General features: G+C 39.3%; 1 protein-coding gene across 4 annotated transcripts in view; it reads left to right on the forward strand.

The window, feature by feature from the left end:
• Nucleotides 1–19,931, forward strand: part of epha3 (eph receptor A3) — a 97,535-nt gene extending 77,604 nt beyond the window's left edge. Inside the window, exons 13-18 of one of the 4 annotated variants that reach the window (XM_079357757.1) lie at nt 426–635; nt 2,365–2,514; nt 3,167–3,360; nt 9,719–9,874; nt 13,025–13,137; nt 14,510–17,182. In XM_079357757.1, the coding sequence (XP_079213883.1) occupies nt 426–635; nt 2,365–2,514; nt 3,167–3,360; nt 9,719–9,874; nt 13,025–13,106 (792 nt within the window). In that variant the 3' untranslated portion in view covers nt 13,107–13,137; nt 14,510–17,182. Of the gene's footprint in view, nt 1–425; nt 636–2,364; nt 2,515–3,166; nt 3,361–9,718; nt 9,875–13,024; nt 13,138–14,509; nt 17,183–19,034 lie in introns of those variants that run through there. The other 3 variants (XM_079357758.1, XM_079357759.1, XM_079357756.1) reach the window with 3 other exon arrangements.
• Nucleotides 19,932–20,587: the final 656 nt, after the last annotated feature.

The following is a 20,587-nucleotide window of genomic DNA, read 5'->3' on the forward strand; positions in this document are numbered from 1 at the left end:
GTTTTAGACAAAAAAAGCAAATGAGTGCATGTGAAGAGGAATGGGTGGAAAGGTGGACAAAACTGTATTCTGTCGCATTCCGGGGTCATTACATAAGCCAGTATCTATATCATAGATATATTATAAATATCATAGAGCCCTGAATAACAGTAAACGGCCCTCATTGGAAAATTACACCCGTTTCTGTAAAATTACATACATTACTACCTCTCTGACTTTGGTATTTCACAGTTGAACTGAAGATGAGGTCCCAAATGTCAGAGGTTTTTTAAAGGTTAATAAATAAGCTGAAGATACAGAGGTTTCATTTTATGTAACTAATCAGAAAGGTCAAATTCCCATGAGGTTTTTTTTTATGTATACATTAAAGTGTGACATTAACCCTGTGCTCATTTCTGTTTTTTTCACGTCTTTTCTTTCTTTAGAAACATGATGCTCAGTTTACAGGCATCCAGTTGGTGGGCATGCTGCGTGGTATTGCCTCAGGCATGAAGTATCTGTCAGACATGGGCTACGTTCATAGAGACTTGGCAGCTCGGAACATCCTGGTCAACAGCAACCTGGTGTGTAAAGTGTCAGACTTCGGCCTGTCGCGAGTCCTGGAGGACGACCCGGAGGCTGCTTATACAACCAGGGTGAGCTGGAACAACGTGCACAAACACTGTTAAAGGACACAAGTGACAACATAAACAAATACGTTGGGTACAGTCCTGGGGCATGTGACGTTTTCTTCAGGGATATGTTAATTAAAATAGAATACTATTCATCAACCGGATGCAATAATTCTCTCATTCCCTTTACAACCTAACTGTTCTATCAAAAACAAAAGAATAGAGATAGCTTTAATGAACTTTTTTAATAACATTCTTGTAGTTGTAAATGTGATTTGCCAAGGAGTGGAGTTTAACTGTAAACCTTGCAAGTGGAAGCCATTTTTCCTAAACCATTAAGTTAAAAACAGAATGCGTTAATCCATTTTGCAGAATTAAGTTTATGTGAATAACAATTTGCCAGGATTTGCAAATTACAGAACAAAATGTAACAATTTATTTGGATTTGTTTTCCCACTTCTCTATGTGCATCTTTACTGTTACGTTTTTGTGTCTGTGCCTGTGTTTGTGTGTGTGGTCATTTTCAACACAAAATCCTGTGGTCTAGACCATGCGTGCAGCCCCTTTAAACACAGTATAATTTTCTGGCTGAGAATTGCTTGTCAAATAAACAGTTGGTGTGCCGTATGCCTTTCTCCCAGAAATACATAATTTAAAATATTAAGACAGAATAATAAACTCTGCCATGTTACAGTATGGATTCTCACGACACTCCAAACCTTTGACAAGCCCACAATAGAAACTTTATTTTTTTGAGCTAGCCTTCACTTTTTGGGTGAAATCTTTATTTTCTCTTTGTTTTTTGTGTTCCTGCATGTGCATGTGAGTCCAGTGGTGTTCACACATTTTGCCCTTTAACCATTTGGGGGAGAAGGTGGGTACAGTATGAATGCATGAGCAGTTTGTGGCTGTTGTTAAGTTTTGTTTGCTGTGTTTATTTGTGTTATAATTCTGTTAGTGTGTTTGTGTATGTGTGTGTGTTTGCCATGTACCATGTGTTTTTTCTACAGACCAGGCAGCATGAAAGTGTGTTATTTAGAGGGCAGTGTACATTAGTAGTATGTACCTGTACTACTACATGGTTTGTAGTACAGCAGCCATGTATTTGTCTTTATTTAGAGATAGGACAGTGAGTAGAGTCTGAAAGAGAGAGAGAGGGAGAGGAAGAGAGAGAGTAGGGAACGACATGTGGGAAAAGCGCCACAGGTGATATTCGAACCCAGACCGCCTGCTTGGAGAACTATAACCTCCGTACATGAGATGTGCACACTAACCACTATGGCTACCGGCGCCCCTAAAACAACATTTTCAATGCTGCTTTATGGTTTAAAAAATAGATTTTACTTACTCAGTAAATCCTGCTCAGAATGTCAATTTATGCTGTAGTGCGCAAGAAGAAATCAGTCACACTGTATTTTACATGAGGTTTAGATCACATCGCTCCCCTCAAACCACAACACACTGGGCTTTGAGGGTGTTTACAATATCATAATGGACACTGAAGTCCTTTTAGTTTTGTTCATACATAGAAATTGTAACAATAACAGTCATTAACACGTCAATGTCGCCTCGTCGTGATAAAGTTTGTCAGATTTCTGGTCGCACATGATTTTTTGCAGCAACTTTCTAAGTACAATCTGATCCGCCAAAGTAGATGTAAATATCAAATTGCCAGATGAATCCTAATACGGATTCATTTAATGATAGATGACTCATGGATACATTGATTAACTGAATGACTTCTGTTTCTCAGGGAGGTAAGATTCCCATCCGGTGGACAGCTCCAGAGGCCATCGCCTACAGGAAGTTTACATCAGCCAGTGATGCGTGGAGTTATGGCATTGTACTCTGGGAAGTGATGTCATATGGGGAACGACCATACTGGGAGATGTCCAATCAGGACGTAAGTTACATGATGTTTCTTGAACATTGCAAAGTGGGTCTGTGTAGCACACAAACCACTACTGCAGTGAAGTCTGTTTGCAAAGTTTTACAGATAGGAACAAAGTGAAGCAAAGTGAAAGCATCAGCATCTACAACTGATTCAGACATTTGGTTCATGATCAAGATCAGAGTCTTTTGGAACATCAGAGGAAATTAGCAATAGGGCATTGTTGATAGAAATATCCACATAAATGTCAATTGAGTTAAAAATGTAATTCTAGCTACATTAAAATGTTGAATTTCAAGACAAAACATTTGCAATGTATGTTGTTGCCCAATAACCAGTTCCTGAGGGTGTTGTTTGGAATCAGTTTAAAAGACTTTGGTACTTTAATTTGTTCCAAAATAGTTCCCTGCTGCATAATTTAATTTAGTCTATTAGGAACTTAATTTAGTGAATTTGGAACTGTTTTTGTTTCCTACAGGGTTTTGCAACACAGCGCTAAAAAAGCCAGAAACCACAAAAAAAAACGAAGAAAAATGTAATCATTTGTTCCAAACATCTAGTATCCAAACCCATAGTGTATTATATCCATTTGTTTATAGTATTTCCCATCATTGCTACCTCATCTGTCATTTCTGAAGTCATTGCGTTTCTACTCTACATCTAGGTAATAAAAGCTGTAGATGAAGGGTACCGTCTCCCTCCGCCCATGGACTGCCCTGCCACCCTCTACCAGCTGATGTTGGACTGCTGGCAGAAAGAGCGCAACAATCGGCCGAAGTTTGAACAGATAGTCAGCATCTTGGATAAACTTATCCGCAACCCTGGTAGCCTCAAAATCACAGCCAACACAACATCAAGGTACTGTGACATACTACACTTGTATTTATTCTTGTGCATACAGATGGCTAAAGGCTAATACACCTGAATTGCTTCCATCCATGTTTAAAGGATATACTTAGAAACAAAGAGGCAAATACACTTTTGATTGTGGATAGCTTTGTCGGTTTTCCTCCTTACTCGCTAAAAACATTCCAACCCCAAAGTTTGTTCTGACTTTCCTTGCAGATCATTAAGGTTTACTGCAGGTCAGTGTCTTATTTTCCGATCAAATATCAATGGGGAAGGTAGACTTTTTAAAATGAAGGGATGTGGTTGAAAGGAGCAGCAGGTTTGCATTCAAGTCAAACGTTCTTCTCCCTTGGAGCATGTCTGTTTGTTTTTAGAGCCATGCAGTACCGGGGTTTGTCGTAAATATTGCCTTCCTGCTTCCTGTGTTCACAGGGTGCTACATGAAATTTAGCACAGCTTATGACACCTCCCGTATATTTACCCTCAAACAATTTAGATCCACATTTTTGATCTTTTTCGTTCCCATGACGTCTAATGCCGTCTTTTTTTCCCCTTGATCTCATAATGCTCTTTCCCGCCCATCTCCTGTCCCTCATGCCTCGCTTCTTTGTTTGGACCACCATTCTGTCCCAGGGGGTAGCGGGGAACCAGTGCAGACTCTACAAGGGTTGGGGGCAAGCTCCGGGTGTGCGGCAGGCGGCCGTGGTATTATGGAGACGTCAGAGCTCATAACATTGACTAATGATTTCTTAAGAAAGTGAAAATAGGTCCCTTGGCGTTTGCATGTAATTTCCCTGATTGGCTTTTAACACTGGGCGAGCACAGCCTGCGTGAGCACAGGCGGCTGCGGTGATTTATGAGAACGGTGTGTATGTGTGTGTTTTGTGCCTTTGTGTGTACGGTGTTGGTGGCAGTTGCACAGCGGGAGCAGCTGTTCTCAGCTTCACACACCTCGTTTGTCTCCTGGCTGTCCTGGCTGGCTAATGGAGTACTCCCTCCTTCACAAGCCCAGACCAAAGCTCGGAACTGGAGTTGAGCATCTGGAGGCTTCAGAGGGGGGACCTGGTCAGAGTTTATTGTCCCTGCATGAGGATGGAAAAGGACTGGGATCTGTAGGCCAAGGTGGGCTGTCACAGACTAATTATGGGCTAACAGGAGCCTGGTCGGGGTTAGAGACCACTGTCTATCTGATTGGCTTCACAGGGTGTCTGAAACATATGAGATCAACCTATTTCAGTCTGCTTCTAAAAAAATGTTGAACTGCTTCCATACTACCAGTAGTACAATAGCCTTGTCATCAGTGGAATGCTGAATACCAGTTAATGGCGTATTGTTCCGAAATCTGTCACACAGAAGGTAGAAAGATGGGACGAAGATGGTCCATCACTGATCCGCTATAACTTCTAGTAACAGAGGTGTTTTATGGGGGAGAGGGTGGCATTGTGTACTTGGAAGTAGCAGGATACCACATGACTGTTCACTGTGTGTGAATGCCATATTGTGTTAGTTTGTGAAGCTCCCACTGGGTGTCCACACACCATGCCTCTATAGCTTTTGCCAAGCAGTAACTAAATGTGAACTCACACACTGGAACATCAATGTTTCATTGCTACAAAGGACATTTGGACACTGTTTACGTACCTGTAGAGCTTCTGAAACACTGTGACATTATGCAAAATCAATAATGGACACCTGTATTGCTCAGATCAAACTTCAGGTACAAACGTGGAGTGACAGCAAAGCTTTGTTACCATGTGGAATCTCAGTATCAAGGGTCATGACAATTCACACACCATCGACATGATAAATAAATAAATAAATAGTTGCCGTACACGGTTTATAGTTCATCTGCCCAAGAGTTAAAGGGCAAAATGTATAAAGACAAGACTTTTTGAATCTGCATCAACAAATAAATCAAGAGTGAACCACTGTAGGACTACGGTTTGGGGTCATGACACAATGTTTTGTCTTGGCCAGTATCATTATTTTGGGTGATTTGTTGAAGAAAACAGATATGAGAACAGATGTAAGAACATTGAAAGTTAACTAACAGGGCAACTGTTACCTTACATTAAGCCATGTAAATATCAAAATGTATACGATCAGATGATTGAGAGGTTAATTAAAACCAGATGGAGGATACAAGAGTGGCACAAGCCATTGTTGATAGGGAATTGCATTAAAGAGCACTTACAACTATTTAAAAGTCAACATGTGGTTTATTGATATTCTATATGTTCAAATGTAGGCTTGGAGAAAAAGAAAAGTTTGAGAGCTCTCTTCATTAAGACATCTAAAGCACTAAACTATCCATCTGGCTACTTCACAGAAATAAAAAAAATAATAAAAAAACTGCATGCCTGAGTGGAATCTAATCAAAATGTCACACCTGAGTCATTTAGGTTAATAGCTTCCCTCAGACCACCTGAGCAGTATTGATTAAACCTACATGGTATCCATCACACTCAACAGAGGCAGAGGATACAAATTGGCCAAATATGAAAACACAAATTAAAAGGCATAATATTGTATCTAAATATTCTTTCCACTCTGTCCTGACAACACTTATATCTGTTCCGGCTCTTCCTCACTCACCTCTCTCCACCCCTGAGAGCTTTAAAAACAAAAGACTCCGCAGCCCTGGTTATTTAGAGGTCAGAAGAATGAAAGAGAGCGGAGAAAAGGGGAAGGGAAATAAATATATGAAGAGGGTAAGACTTTATGTTCCCTCTCTGGTGGATTTATACATCCTTCTGTTTGAGCGTATTTTTTTTTTCTGCATTCTTATAGTGTTTAGTCCACAAGGGGGTTTCAGCCTTCTTCTGCCATCATACAGATATGCTTGTTTCCCTCTGTCTTCCCCGTCATCTCACACCTCTGTTTCTCTGTTTCCTCTCCAATCATCTTCTCTCTTGAGCTGCCGTGAGATGTTGCTGAAAATGTAAGAACAAAAAGGAAAAACAAGAAATTGATATTGGAGTGGAAACAAGGTCATTTGGAGTTTACCTCTCACAGGAGAGGAGAGGGGGAAAGAACGTAGAGGATGAAGAGGAGATGAGATCAGAAGAGAAAATAAGAAAAAGAGGTGCAGGGGAGGAGAGGATCAATAAAACTGACTTATTCTGGTGAAATAAAAGTCTTTACCATTGCAGTCATTCCTTCAAAATGGATAAAAAGAATAAAATCTTCCCATAATTGCTGTTTAAGCGTTCTTTCCTCATAAAACGTTTTCAAAATTCCTCTCAAGGAGGTTCATACTTTTTTTTTTGTCCTGCATGCAAACCACAGCATCATCAGATATCCCCCAATACACCCCAACAAAACGGTCTCTCCAGCAGGTCCTGGGGGCCCCTCAGCATTTTGACAGCCCTCTGATCTGGCAGGAAAAGACTCAATCATTGTAACAACACCCACTCCACTCCTTCAAAAGCACCTTTTTTGCTTCTTTTTCCTGTCTCAAGTTAAGATGTCATCTTACTTTTCTTTTCCCTTGATAGCTAAGTGTGTTATTTTTTTCTTCTTTTTTTAAGGTTGCTTAATGACAACTTGATGAAATCCTATTGTAAAAAAAATATCATTTTTTGTTTTGCTTCCTTGAATGAAAACATGTTGCTTGAAGTGCACAGCGATTGTTTAGTTCAGTTTACTGTGCAATAGTAAATCTTAATATCAAAGGTACAGAGAAAAAAAGATGAGTTAAAGTAGAGTATACAGTAATGGGGCGACGACTCGAAATGACAAAAAAAACAACAAAAAAAAACCAAAAACCCAAAATGTAATAACTGGTTGACAATGTAACAAAATGCTGTGCCCAAAACATAGTAACTTTTTTTTCCACTTTTGAACTTTTTGTTACATTTGTTTTATAACATTTCGGGTCGTTGTTACATTTTGGGTAGTTGTTGCACTTCAGGCTCTAATAGGGCGCTGATGGCCTAAATGTAGTAGTTTTTAGCTTGCTCCCCATGTACAGAGGCTATAGTCCTCCAAGAAGCCGGCCCTACGATGTCCTATCTAAATACACACAAACAAAGAATACATAAATATTAAGATCAACATCATAGTCCCCCACTCCCACCTTATTCCTTGGAGTTAGCCTAACCTAAGGCAATTTTTCCCACATTCTCACACACAAAAACACACTGAGCAGTTTCAAACCTCCCCCTGCCGATCTAAATCAGCCAGGCGGAGGTGGACTTCCTGGTATTCTAATGAGTTTATTTACAAGGCTTTGAATAGTTTTCCCTGAGGGAGAACTACCTTTTTTTTCAATCCTGTACTGGCTTGTATGTAAGGCTTTATTTCCCTTGTGTGCATGTGTATGTGCACTTTGTGTGTGTGTGTGTGTGTGTGTGTGTGTGTAGGGCTGACGCAGGAGCCTTTGTCGATTTATTAGGACAGATGCCGCCTGTCCTTATTAAAAAGAATGTCTGTCACTCTTACATGAGGAAATAAACTCACAGATAGCTGTAATTAATCCATTATTTGACTCTTGTTTGATTGGTCGGTTTGTTTTGGGCTCCAGTTTGACCTGGGGTGTTTTGACCTGGTTTTACCATTTCCTGCATTGACGTGATCAGACATCACAACACCAAATTGGAACACATTTGTACAAAACAAGATCAGTAATGACATCAAAGATTACACACAGATAAAGGAAATAGCTTTCTTTGTCATCTTTTGGTTCCCCTCCAGTCACCTCTCTTTTCCTGTCTGTACGTCTTTCCACCTTTTCAACCCTCTTCTTTCCACTCTTTTCCCACATTATCGAGTCAGAACAGTGCCTGGAGCCTTTCTTCACCCTCGACTGTTGACTGAGCTCTCTAAAGCCCAATGCAGTGCGTTTAATTTGATTTGATCCAATTGAAACCATCAGGTCTAATCAAATCCAGTGTTGAAATCTGCCACATGGTACATGTTCAACCGGAGACTGTAATGACATACGACAGAAACTGATTGTGCTTTTGTAAGTAATCTTGTTCTGAATATGTTAAATATATTATGGACATATTTTATCGGCAGTTTGATTTCCTCCCCTGTATTTAAAGCCCGAAGGCATTGTGCACGTTTACTTTATGGAACAGACACAGAAGGCCAGTGTGTGTGTGTGTGTGTGTGTGTGTGTGTGCATGTGTGTGTTTGTGTAGCTCTGGTTTATGTTTTAGCGACGTATAGGTATGCAAGCACAAAAGTAATATGTATAAGTATGACGTAATGAGATGAACTATTTACAACATGTTTTCTCACTAAGGTAAAAACATCATGAAACAAAATGTTTGTAGCAGCTTGTAGCGTTAAGAACGTATGAGGGTCATTGGACTCTCATGACAGCAACTACTGTGGATGCTAAAAGTTCTGCTCAAAAAGTTTGAAAAGAGGCCATGGCTTCAGAAAAGTTACTCATATTAAGTATTGTTTCAACATGGTAAAGTTTGGAAGATAGGGACAGTGAGTGTAGTGCAGAGTCATTAATCAGCCACTCAGCAGGGCACAGTGTGTCAGTAAAGATTGTCTTCTTATGGACAGCACTGTTGTTGTTAGCAGGAAGGTTCCTGGTTTGATCTCTGCATTTCTGTGTGAAGTTTCCATGTCTTCCTGTCTATGTGTGGTTTCTCCAGCTCTCTCCACTGCAGGCCAAAGACATGTATTATTGGTTATTAGGAGTGACTGCTTATTTATCTCTTCATGGAAGCCTATAATTGACATGTCCAGGGTGTAATTCGCCTTTCGTCCAATCACAGCTGAGATCACTTCCATTCCTGGGACTCTTGACAGGATTAGCAGTATAGATGAAGGATGGAATGGACAATACCACCTTTAAATACTTTCATGTCTGTAACACATTGGAAGGCAGCTGCGACTTTGCAACTCTGCCAAAGATTTGCTACATTGGTACAGTTGAACACACGATGCTGAAAACATCTGCTATTAGTTCTCGATTAGTATTTCCTAAACCCTGTTTCCGTAGCGTTCGTCTGTTGGTTCTAAGAAGTATCCCATTTTCTATCCCTATTGCACATGGCTCTGACTTAATATACTATATGCTTATGGAGAGTTACAAGATCAGAGCTATTATGCCGAAACAAATGTTGTATACACGTTTTAGTTTAATTCTGTGAAAAGTGATTTGCAGAAGAGAAGCAATGAACAGCATTAGTTTAAAGGTGTACGCAAAGATTATTGAAATAGACCACTTTATCATTGAATTGTCCTTTGAAATGTGTGATTTGGGTGTTTTTCTCTGAGATCATAACCACGGCTTCTTTAATTTGAAAAAGTTACAGGTCAACCCAGAGGAAATGTATTCTACGTTAAATTGTAATTAATTTAATCTTTACTTTTTTTGTGTGTCCTTTCTGCCTTTCAGGCCGGCAAACTTGTTGTTGGACAGGAGCAGCTCAGAGGTTCCCTCGATGGGGACGATGGCTGACTGGATGGATGGAATGAGGACCTTACCCTGCAAAGAGGCCTTCTCTGGGGTCAGCTACAGCTCCTGTGACACCCTGGCCAAGACCTCCACAGAGTAAGCCCACCACACACACACACACACACACACACACACACACACACACACACACACACACACACACACACACACACACACACACACACACACACACACACACACACACACACACACACACACACACACACACACACACACACACACACACACACACACACACACACACACACACACACTGGGATACTCTGCCTATTCATGTCAGTAGTGTTTACATGGTCCCAAAACCAAGAATTGCCACACACATACACTTGTTCAGAGTAAGTAAAGAGAGCTATAGAGTCCTTAAAAAAGGTGTCCAAGTGAGAGTCATGGTAATTCGTGATGACAGGCCTTAGCCACGCTGTCAATGCAGCAAGTAAGTGCAGAGGGAGAAGGTGCAAGCATTGAAAGAAAGAGAGATAAATATCTTCCAAACTAGAAAGCAAATGAAAGAGTGAGCATTGAAGGAGGGCATGAGAGGGGAGATTTGATGGGATAAAAGGCTATAGAGAGGGGCCTTTGAAGGAGCAAATAAAGGCATCGCTGTCATAAAGGTATGCATGGCCCTCTTTTTTTTACAGCAAAACATTACAATTCAAAGGGAAGATGAAGAAAAAATTGTCCAGAGGAATTCCATTTGGAGTGCACACAGTGAAGGATCTACCGTGTGTGCTCTCGAGGCTGAGGTTTGTCACGCTGACCATATGACAGTTTCTGTCTGTAAGCTCGGAAGATAAAGTGTTGGGAAGTTCTAAAAAAAACATATACTATCAGGATATTCTTCACAACATACAATTTAATAAATCACAGTCGTCGGTAAATCGTTTGTACTACAAAATGAGATTGTAGTTTTGTACTGGAAGTTTATGGACCCTAAGCATTCTCTTAATCAAAGTAAATAAAGAAAATGTCTCTTATTTTGACAGTCCAGAGTGAAGTTACGTGGGATTAAACAAACCAGCTGACATGTTTTTTTTAATATATATGTTATGTTGTCTGTATGTTTTGTCAGTGTCTGAGTAGAGGTTTTACTTTTCTTCTTACCCTTTAGCCTCCCTTTCTATTTGTCCTTTTTGGCCCGCTGCTGGTTTAATTGATGTGGAATGTGACTGGGCTAAATAATTGGACAGTTGTAATCATTGTGATCAAAGTAGGCATTAACTGAACTGATGGCCTGTTGGAGAATGGTGGTCAGTGCTGCTGCCAGCTCAAACCTCTGTCCGTCACCAAGCAAAATAACAGTCTTCTAAAGTAACTGGCTAATTCTGTTTGGAAGAAAAGTTAAGTGTAACATCCTTTTAAGTAATGATGTATGTCGGAGTCAAGTTGACAAATATGGGCCCTGAAGATAAAATAAGTATGTGGTTTAAACCTTTTCTGAGAGCAATTTCTTGCATTCTGTAAATTCTAGTGACTCCTAAAAAATGCATATTCAAACTTGATTTTCAAGAAGACTTTTAAGATATCTATAAAGTAACTACAGAGTGATGCTTTTCTGCAACAACAACTTGGAACATGAGTGTGAGTGTGCTCTCTTTGGAAAGAGTACTGGGGAAGAAACTTTTTTTTTTAAATGTTAATAAGACTATTACATTTGATTTCTTAGCCACATTTTGCATTCTCAGCTCATTTCCTTTTGTTGGAGTGCTATTGTATTTGCTTTTTGAAAGGTTTTTTTTTTTTTTTTTCCACAAAAGATATATTTCTCTTGGGATGTATCAGTCATTAAAAAGTTCTGCTCCATGCTACCACTGCAGATAGATGGACATCTTAGGAAATTGACAAAGTGCATTACAAATGAGCAGCAGTGGAAAATACCTTGCCTAAAGAAATCATATTGGTCCATGATTTCAGTAGGTGGATACCAAATTGGATCACTGCAGTATTAATCCACTGAAGTCTTATAGGCTGAGGCATCTAAGGCTAACTCAGCTATACGGCAAGCAGCCTTGGCTAAGACCATGCATTGCTCTATATAGATTTCTCTATTGATTTGTACAGTCTTAATCTAGTCCTTGATATTCAGCACAAGGCTTGGCGGTGCTCTGACCTCCGAGGAACAGTAATCATACTTGGCTGCAGTGTGCTGACTCATCCGCTCGAGTAATTGAAGTCCTTTTTCATGCCGGGAGAGAATAGATTGACTAGGAAATGCTGCATCACTTGGTCTATTTTCTTCATCTAAAGAGAGTGCATGCAAAGTTCATTGTATGTATTTGATTAAGGTGATGATGAACTTGACCTAAGCTGCATATCAAAAGGAAAGCAATTTAAAGTGAAAAAACACACCGGCATTATCTTGTGCCGTCATGCAACTTACACTCAATAGTGAATTCACAGGTATTGTGCTCCTCTGTCAATTAGAGCCGATTTAACAAACCTCGACTGGTACAGGTTTAAAAGCGTTTTTATATCAAAAATCTTACAGGGATCCACTGTCTCTCAACAATTTAAACTGTGACACAAAAAGTTACCTGTTTCGATGTGAATTTATATTCCAACACCAGACACAAAATACCACACAATGCATTAGCAGTCTCATGATGGGGACGTTAACAATGAAATACTTTAAGCTGTTTTCAGCTCTTTTTACGTGATTGTTTGTGCGTACAGTATGTATCTTTTATTTTGTAGTTATGAGAAATGTGTACATTAATGTTTTAGATTTTCATCTTTTTATTTTTTATTCTTTATTGATCCCAGAGGGGGAAATTCTATTTTGCACTCTTTTATTCTAGAGACATGCTTCTCACACACACAGGCCTGAGTCACACACATGCACGAGCAGGACCCGGGAACATGCATTAATGGAGAGATGTCAGAGTGCGGTGGATGACCCCAATGAAATGTATTTTAGGATCCAGCTGTTTAAAAAAATATATTGACTGGTGACCACTCAATAGGTTTTGTATACATAAAGGACACCGTTTTGGTTAATTGTTCACAAACACAAAGGGTTTTTTATCCAGTCCATAACGTTGAGAGAATTGTTTCCTTCCTGGTTCTAACACAGATGTTTGATCTGCATTGTTAAGGTAAAGTCACATGTATTGATACGTAAGAAAACATGATCTTAGACCTCATTACATTTTCTTAAAATGCTGTTCAAAGATGGAGCACATCTTTTATGATAAAATGTTAATGTTGCTGGGCCTGGCTGTCTCTCAGTAGAGTGGTTCTGACGGAGGTCCATGTCACGCCAGCCACTTGCCCAGAATGGGAGCCGTCCATGGGAATCACCACTCTCTAACACCTGGCTCCTCTTCCCCAGGCTTTGGATGGTGGGTTAGAGGATAAGAACTAGGCCTATCTAGGATCAGTGCTGCACTGTACCGATGGGATCTCACTTGTCTGACTTTTAAAGGGATAGTAAGCTGAATTTAGTGACTTAAAAGCTTCATTTTTCATCCTGTTGTAAGCTGTAAACACAAATAAAACTCCAGTCAGACTTGGAATTTTGAAAAAATTAACCACAGGCTACTGCCAAATATGGAAATCTGGTCAACAATGCTTATATTTAATAGTGCCCTGACAACATTGGACATGCAAAAGCACAAAGTTAGCTGGATAAGCATAACAAGTGTCAAATAGGGCTACATTTCTTGCAATGTAATTATTGCATTTGAACAATTACTAAGTTTGAGATAACTATCCCTTTACATGGTAGCAGGTAGTGAAGAAACATGATGACTTTTTCCACTTTCTGATGCCTCCGAACGTTTTTAATGTTGGCTTCTTCGGCTGCTTTTGGAGGAAAACTCAAAGTTCTGCTTGCACCTGAATAAAATAAATGTGTGTGTGACAATTTTGAATAACACCTAAATGTTTCAATGGCTGAAACTGTTTGTCATAGTAACAAGAGCACTCTGACTACAACTCCTGCTTCTACTAATACATCACAACTGTTTTAATGGCTTGCAGAAGAGATGGGACTTAACATACATTTATTGTACTGTTATTCAAACAATCACATTATACTTGTGTATTGAAGTTGTTGGAATGTATGTTTTTTTTTTAAACGCTTAATGTTTGAATAGAGCTCACTAACTTCTGTGTGAATTTGTTGCAGATAATGAATAACACACGCAGAGCTGCTGTTCTGCGTCTGAATGATTTGATGTAGTATTATCAACCAACTTTGTTTCCCGACACTTGAATGCATGTAACTAATCTTTAAATATCCTCTAATTGAATTAAAATGTCAAAGGACAACTCTGTTTCAGAATGTTATATTCTGCAAGTGTACCAGTGCTGCTCCTCTGAACATACCTATACCTGCCCTGACAAATGAATCCAGCATAATGCAATCCAAAAAAGTAGGTCTTTTGTGCCACTGTGGCTTTAACATTGTTTCCCCAACTGACAGAGTCATAATCGCAGCTGTCAGTGTTGCCCCATAGGCCCACCCTCGTGTTAGTTAGTGATGGGGAGTGAAGGCAACAGTCCCCAATAGACCTCCTTCAAAGATGTGGCAGCCTTCTGGGAAATGCAGTCCTTTGTGAATGACAGATGCATTGGAAAGTGCAGGGAGCAGCGCTGGATGCATGTTGTTAAATTGCAAACGGGTGTCATATCCTTCTTCTCTAACAGACACTTTCAATCTTTTTTTTTTCCAATCTGTTCCTCTTTCTCCCCCTTTCCTTCACCAACCAGGGATCTGAAAAAGGTTGGAGTGACTATAGTAGCACCACAGAAGAAGATCGTGAGCAGCCTCAAAGCCCTTGATTCTCACACCAAGAATGGCCCAGTACCTGTTTAGAAAAAGGAACCCAGCAAATGAAAAAAACACCAGAGACCTGTCTGTTGGTGTGGTTGCCGATCACAGCCTAACACTGAGGCTTCATTTATGAACAGGAAATGGATGGAAAACAAGAAATGGTTTAAACGAGGGCTGTCAACATTTTGTTGAAAGACCATATCAAGTCCTAACTGGAAAACAGGAAGTGTTCAGTGCAGACCTGCCAGCTGGTGATATGCCAGGCTCTTCCACCCTCCATCCCTCCATGCCCAAGTTGAGATGCCTTACAGACATTGAGGAGGGTTGGTAAATCAGTGGAAGTCCAAGAAGGTCAAAGAAACCTTACCAGCGATACTAAATAGGACTGGACTGTGATACAAGGCAAAAACTGGACTAACAAACAGCCGGAGCTCTCCAAAATGAGCTGAGCAGAAAAGCACAGCTTTCCCTGTATGGCTAAAAAGGGATGGGCATGCTCACAGTCTCCACCCATCACACCCGACTAGCAGCCTGCGAAACAAGAAGGTGAAATGGCCGAGATGCCTTGCAGGTAGAGAGCATGGCATATAGCAGTACCTCACTCGGGTGTGGACCCGTCCTGAACTTTATGAGGTCTGAGGTGCGAGATTTTGTTTAAACTACCTACATTTGCTGTCTCTACGGACACACCAAGATGACAACCGAGCCATTTAACTCTGTAGCTCTAACCTATAGCATTTGCATTCAGTAGACATGTCACGTAAAAGCAATAATCATGATATTCTGTTTAATCGTCTCATTGTGTGGAAGCCGTGAGTCTGTCATGTGTACAATGTATCATACGATGTGCTCTGAAGGTCCAGAGGCAATAAATCACATCACACAAATTATTTTCTTTATGGCGACATCTATGTTCTGTTGGCTTATGATCTGATGTTGTGTAGTTCTACTATGTCCTCAACCCAAGGCCCTTTGTGTGAAATCTCAGGATGTATACATTATTTCTTCTTCGAATGGGAAACAGAAAGAAAGAGAGTGAAGGAGAGTCACGATTTGAGCGTACAGCTTAAGAGGACAAACCATGGTGGAACTGTTAAGAGAGACAAAGTGGTGTCAGGCAGACCTCTTCTTTGTTTGTGTTTTAAAGTAGAAGCAAGTTTGTTCTCGAGCTTCTTAATTTGGTAGGACAGTTCAATCGACTCAAGAAAACATCAGGTACCATTGTCTTGCAGTTTTATGAATTTGTCTAAAATGTAACATCAGTGAGGAAGGTTGAGATCAACACACCTGATGTGAGGATATCTTAGTCTTTGATTTTGTCAAACCATAACTTATTAACAAAAGAATACATTTAAATAAATAACAATCTTTGATTTAGTTTGAAATTAATTCTTTATCTTTAAATCCTGGTATGTTAAATGCAAAACGTAGAGTGCCTCCTGGATATGGTTTGGATCATGGCAAGCTCCTCAAGCAAAAAGGTCCTGTTTTATTTTATATTCTGTAAAGTCATGGTCGTCTTCCTGTTTTCTCATGGGAGCATGTTTTTTTTTTTTTCCATCACTGCACTGAACTAGCAAGGATTGAACATGCCCTGAGAGATGTGCAACACTTCCAATAAATGATTACTTTCCAGATTGTTATCCTTGTTCATTATACAGGATGGGATTTCCTAAAGACACCTTAGAACACTGATGATCTTTGTACCATGAAGTAAAAACTTGCAGATGTTTGTCCCATGCTTTGATGCCACCCAGTCTAACCCTCAGCGCAACGTTTATCCAGTATTTCGAAACTGGCACTTTGGTACTTTGGAGCTGTCGGTTGGGTCATTTTAACCCTAAAAGGTATCTTCAAGCTTCTCCCAAGCACTTACTGTGGTACAAAAATATTTGAGCACTTTGAAAGGAGCTATTATTGCCATGGCCACGGATGAAGGTGAATCTAATGGACAGTGGTGATGGTGGTGCTTTTGGGAATCCCAGCCCTGGTCAGTGTGTCAGTCGCTCCTCTGCTACTCGGTCTACCTGTGGATGCTGCTGTTGCTGCTATGTGTTCCAATTACTGTGTACATACTGTAAACCATCATAATGATAGCAACTAGCACTACAGATCCCACTATATGTACATGGCCATCCTTCTTTGTACAAATGTTTGTATGTATAAAAGAATAAATAAAAAAATGTGCAACATTTTTAATTAAAAAAGAGACAAAAATCATCTGTATTATATTTTATCTGATTTTGAATTATATCTGTCTGCTTTGTTTTTGTTTTTTTTTCTACAATAAAATGACAAGTTTGACATCATTATTTATTTGTTAACATTATACAGCGCAATGTTGATGTTTTTTTTGTAGCATATAGTAAATTATGTGTCAGTGCTATCTGTGTTTTGGTTTTTGACTGACTTTTTAAACCTGGGACATCGGAGAGAGCAATACTGTTATGCACCCTTTTCTGTCTCAAGACTGACCCGTGTGTCTGTGTGAGAGTTTACGTGTGCAAACGTAGATGGCCTTGTCTACTAATGTAAAATGATTTGTAGTGGAAACATTTATATTTTTATAATAAATATTGGCAAAATATTTTCCAAAAAATGGATGATGATCGATCGGGTCCTGTGTTTTATTTTCAATGACTTTGCAATGTTGCTTTTTTTTTTTTTTTTACTTCAGGCTTAGTTCAATATGTCTTAAGAGGACAATGTGAAACACTCCAAACTGAAATGTGTTTTTCTTTTAATTTTACACTCCATATATCTATTTTTTGGCACATCCTTCCCTTAGAATGAAAGCCAGCAATCATGTGCCTGACATATGTTTCAAATCATGCAGCTCAAATGTCAATCAACATGAACCAAAAAGGTGTCCATGTAAGCACATTTGTAGCCAACTCTTAAAATGTCCAAGTATTCTTAGACATCTGGTTTCCATGCACAAGTCAGGTGATGTAAGGAGGAAGTGTATTTTCAGTAAAAAAATTAATCTGATTCTATAAGAAAAAAGCATATCAAATGTGAAAGTTTGCAATAATTAGAAGGAAAAAAAAATTATATTAGTGTAAGCAATATTCATAGTTAAACAGGTTAAGCATTTTGCCCCAAGAGGCAGTGTGAATAATTTCTTTTAGACTATTATAGTTTAATTTATTTAATAAGATGATATCAGGATATACTGTAAATGCATTAATTTGAAAGGAAGCGTCTTTCATTTAATTGTTCATGGGAGAGACTGACATTATGATGCCTCCCTTTAACCATCAGTAAACATTGATGACATATAAAAAGTTAATATTGATGCTTGACTGAAAAAAACAAGGTGCATAAAATGCCACTATTAACACATAAAGTAAAAACATATTTTTCTTAATGTAAAAAAAAAAACGATTCTCACGAACTGTGGAGAAATCAAAATCATCATCACTGGTCAAAGACACCTCACTAAAACCTCTCACAACTTCAGTCTCATCTTTGATAACTCCAGTTCATCTCCCTCCACATATATCCACAGTCATGGAGTCATTTAGGACAGAAAACTATTTGTTGATGACCATGAAGCCCAGCTGACAAGAACTACCTTCATCCACCTCTCCTTCAAAAACTCTGATTCATTTCTTTATTATACAGTATACAGACTCTACTCCTCCAATAGCATCCTTTACAGCACATCATCCAAAATCCTAAATAAACTCCAATACTTCCTAAACTGTCCTTCACACCTGCTCACCCACTCCTGTTACCACATCTACCCTGTCCTTCAAAATCCTTCACCTCATTCACAAAGCCCTCAACAACCGGGCCCCCTCCTCCCTCACCAACCTCCTCCACTCTCACACCTTCTCATAACCTCTGTTCTTCTGATACCAACCTCTGTCACCACCATCAACAACCAAGCAGTGGAATGAGGGGTAAGGGTGGAGGGGTAAAATTTGTAATTTTGTAATACATATGCACAAAAAACTGGAACTCCACATTAGATTGAATTTAAATGTATTTAAATTGTTGATCTTGTTTGTTTTTAATTCTAGGCCTTCCATACACTTACTTTAAAAGCTTCCTTTGGTGTCGGCCGTTGTGGAAACACAGTTCTTACTTCACCTCATGCAACTGCTTTTAAGTTCCTGAAGTTGACCTTTATTGGCCATACACATAATCTTTGCTGATCTATCACCATAGTTGCTCTTTGCAATATTTAAATGTTAAAATATTGATATTAATCAAAAACAGTTCATTCTTCTGCAGAATAATCCATAGTAGCCTTTGATGTGATTACATGATTGTGTCATGATTCTTTTTACAACATCTTTCAATTTCACTCTGGACCTGCTACACTTTGTCGACACACTCAACCACATCTGTTAACCAGCTTCCAACTAAACCACCACAGTCCCTGTTTTTAATCCCTGATTTGTTGTGTGATTTAAATTTGGAAGATCTGCGTTTTCTCTTATTTTCTGACAGGGAGGAGATGAGATGTGTCAGCCAGGGGAAAGAATGATGGTTGCTCTGCTTCATGCTGAAAGGCTGACACTATCCAGATGTTCCCAGGCAAATGTGCAAAGAGAGAAGACAGGACACTGCTCTCTCGTCTTCAGGAAACAATGAACGCAGTATGCTTGACAACGCCACCAATCTGTCTTTTTTATCCAAAGAGCCTCCGTGGTATTAAAACCACTGGGGTGAGGAAAAAGATGGGAGGGAGGGAGTGGAGGAGGTAAAGTGAGTTAAAGTTGGACAGAGATAAAGCCATAGAGACGACGTTAGAAGGCAGTAGTGCCAGAAGCGTGGTGCCTGTGGAAGTTCTGTTCAACCGGATAAGAACGTTTTGAACAATCACACGTGATAACCCAACAACAAAAGAGAAGATTAACCTGCAACATTCATCATCTTGCTTGCTGTTGAAATGCCGTCAACTTACTACTAGATGCAGTACGCATGGTTCCCCTTGAGGAGTAATGATAATGAGAAAACAAAGTCATGATGTGTAAAACTCATTACCCATGTTGAAAAGGGATAATATGCAATCATCCAAAATACAGATCCAGTCTCACTTTTTGACAGCCAGACTTGCTGCTGTTTGCTCATATGCAACAGAACTGTAAGACAGTTTTGCATCAGTGGTTTTTAACTTAGATTTCATTTGAGTAAATTAACATTTGTTGTCATGAACTGAACAACCCCTTAAACCTATATGCAAAGTGTTCACACTGGCTACGTTTACATATGCACAATTTCCTCAATCTGACTGAAATCGTTCCGACTGGGATTTCCAATGGACGCTATAAATAACATGATCAGATTATGCCGTGCGTGTTCATGCATTGGCATTTAGTCAGAATAAAACCATGTGCAGACTGGCTTTACCTGTCTTATCTGCCAGTATAACGTCAGATGAAGGAGCGAAATTTCAAATCACAAATCACAAATGACCTGTGAAAACTTTAAACTCTGCTTTGTTTTACACTCTTAAAATGAGAGATGTATTTCCTCATAGTTTAAAAAATAATGTCAACTTTGTAATATATGCATCTTTCAGACATTTGAACCATTTCTAGCAGCACTGTTTTACTTTTTAACTTGCTGTAGTTCATGTTTTAAAGGCCTTGACTGTCTAACTGTGATCTTATTGGTTAGATTGAGTTAAACATTCTACTGGCATTAATGATAAACTGTAAACATACACTAAATGTGAATGACATGCTGCCACTTGTTGCATGACTTTAAAATCAGGCTGTATTAGCTCTTCCAAGTTCACTTTTATTCTTATTCTTCTAACACTACATTGTCATTTGTCTCCCCGGACCTTGAACTAAAATGTTTTTTAGGCAGACAACATTGAGATCATATGAATGAAAAGGTTTACAATGAATCTGTTGATATCAGAGATGTTACTGTAGCTCGCTGGGAATGACCACAACTATCGCTCCAAAGTGGACTCTTTTATACTGCAACGTAATACTTAATAAAATAAAATAAGGTTGTATAAAATTGTGTCTTTGAAAGGTATGAGTAAG

This window comes from Symphodus melops (assembly GCF_947650265.1).
Source record: "Symphodus melops genome assembly, chromosome: 12".
In the NCBI taxonomy this organism is placed as follows: Eukaryota; Metazoa; Chordata; class Actinopteri; order Labriformes; family Labridae; genus Symphodus; species Symphodus melops.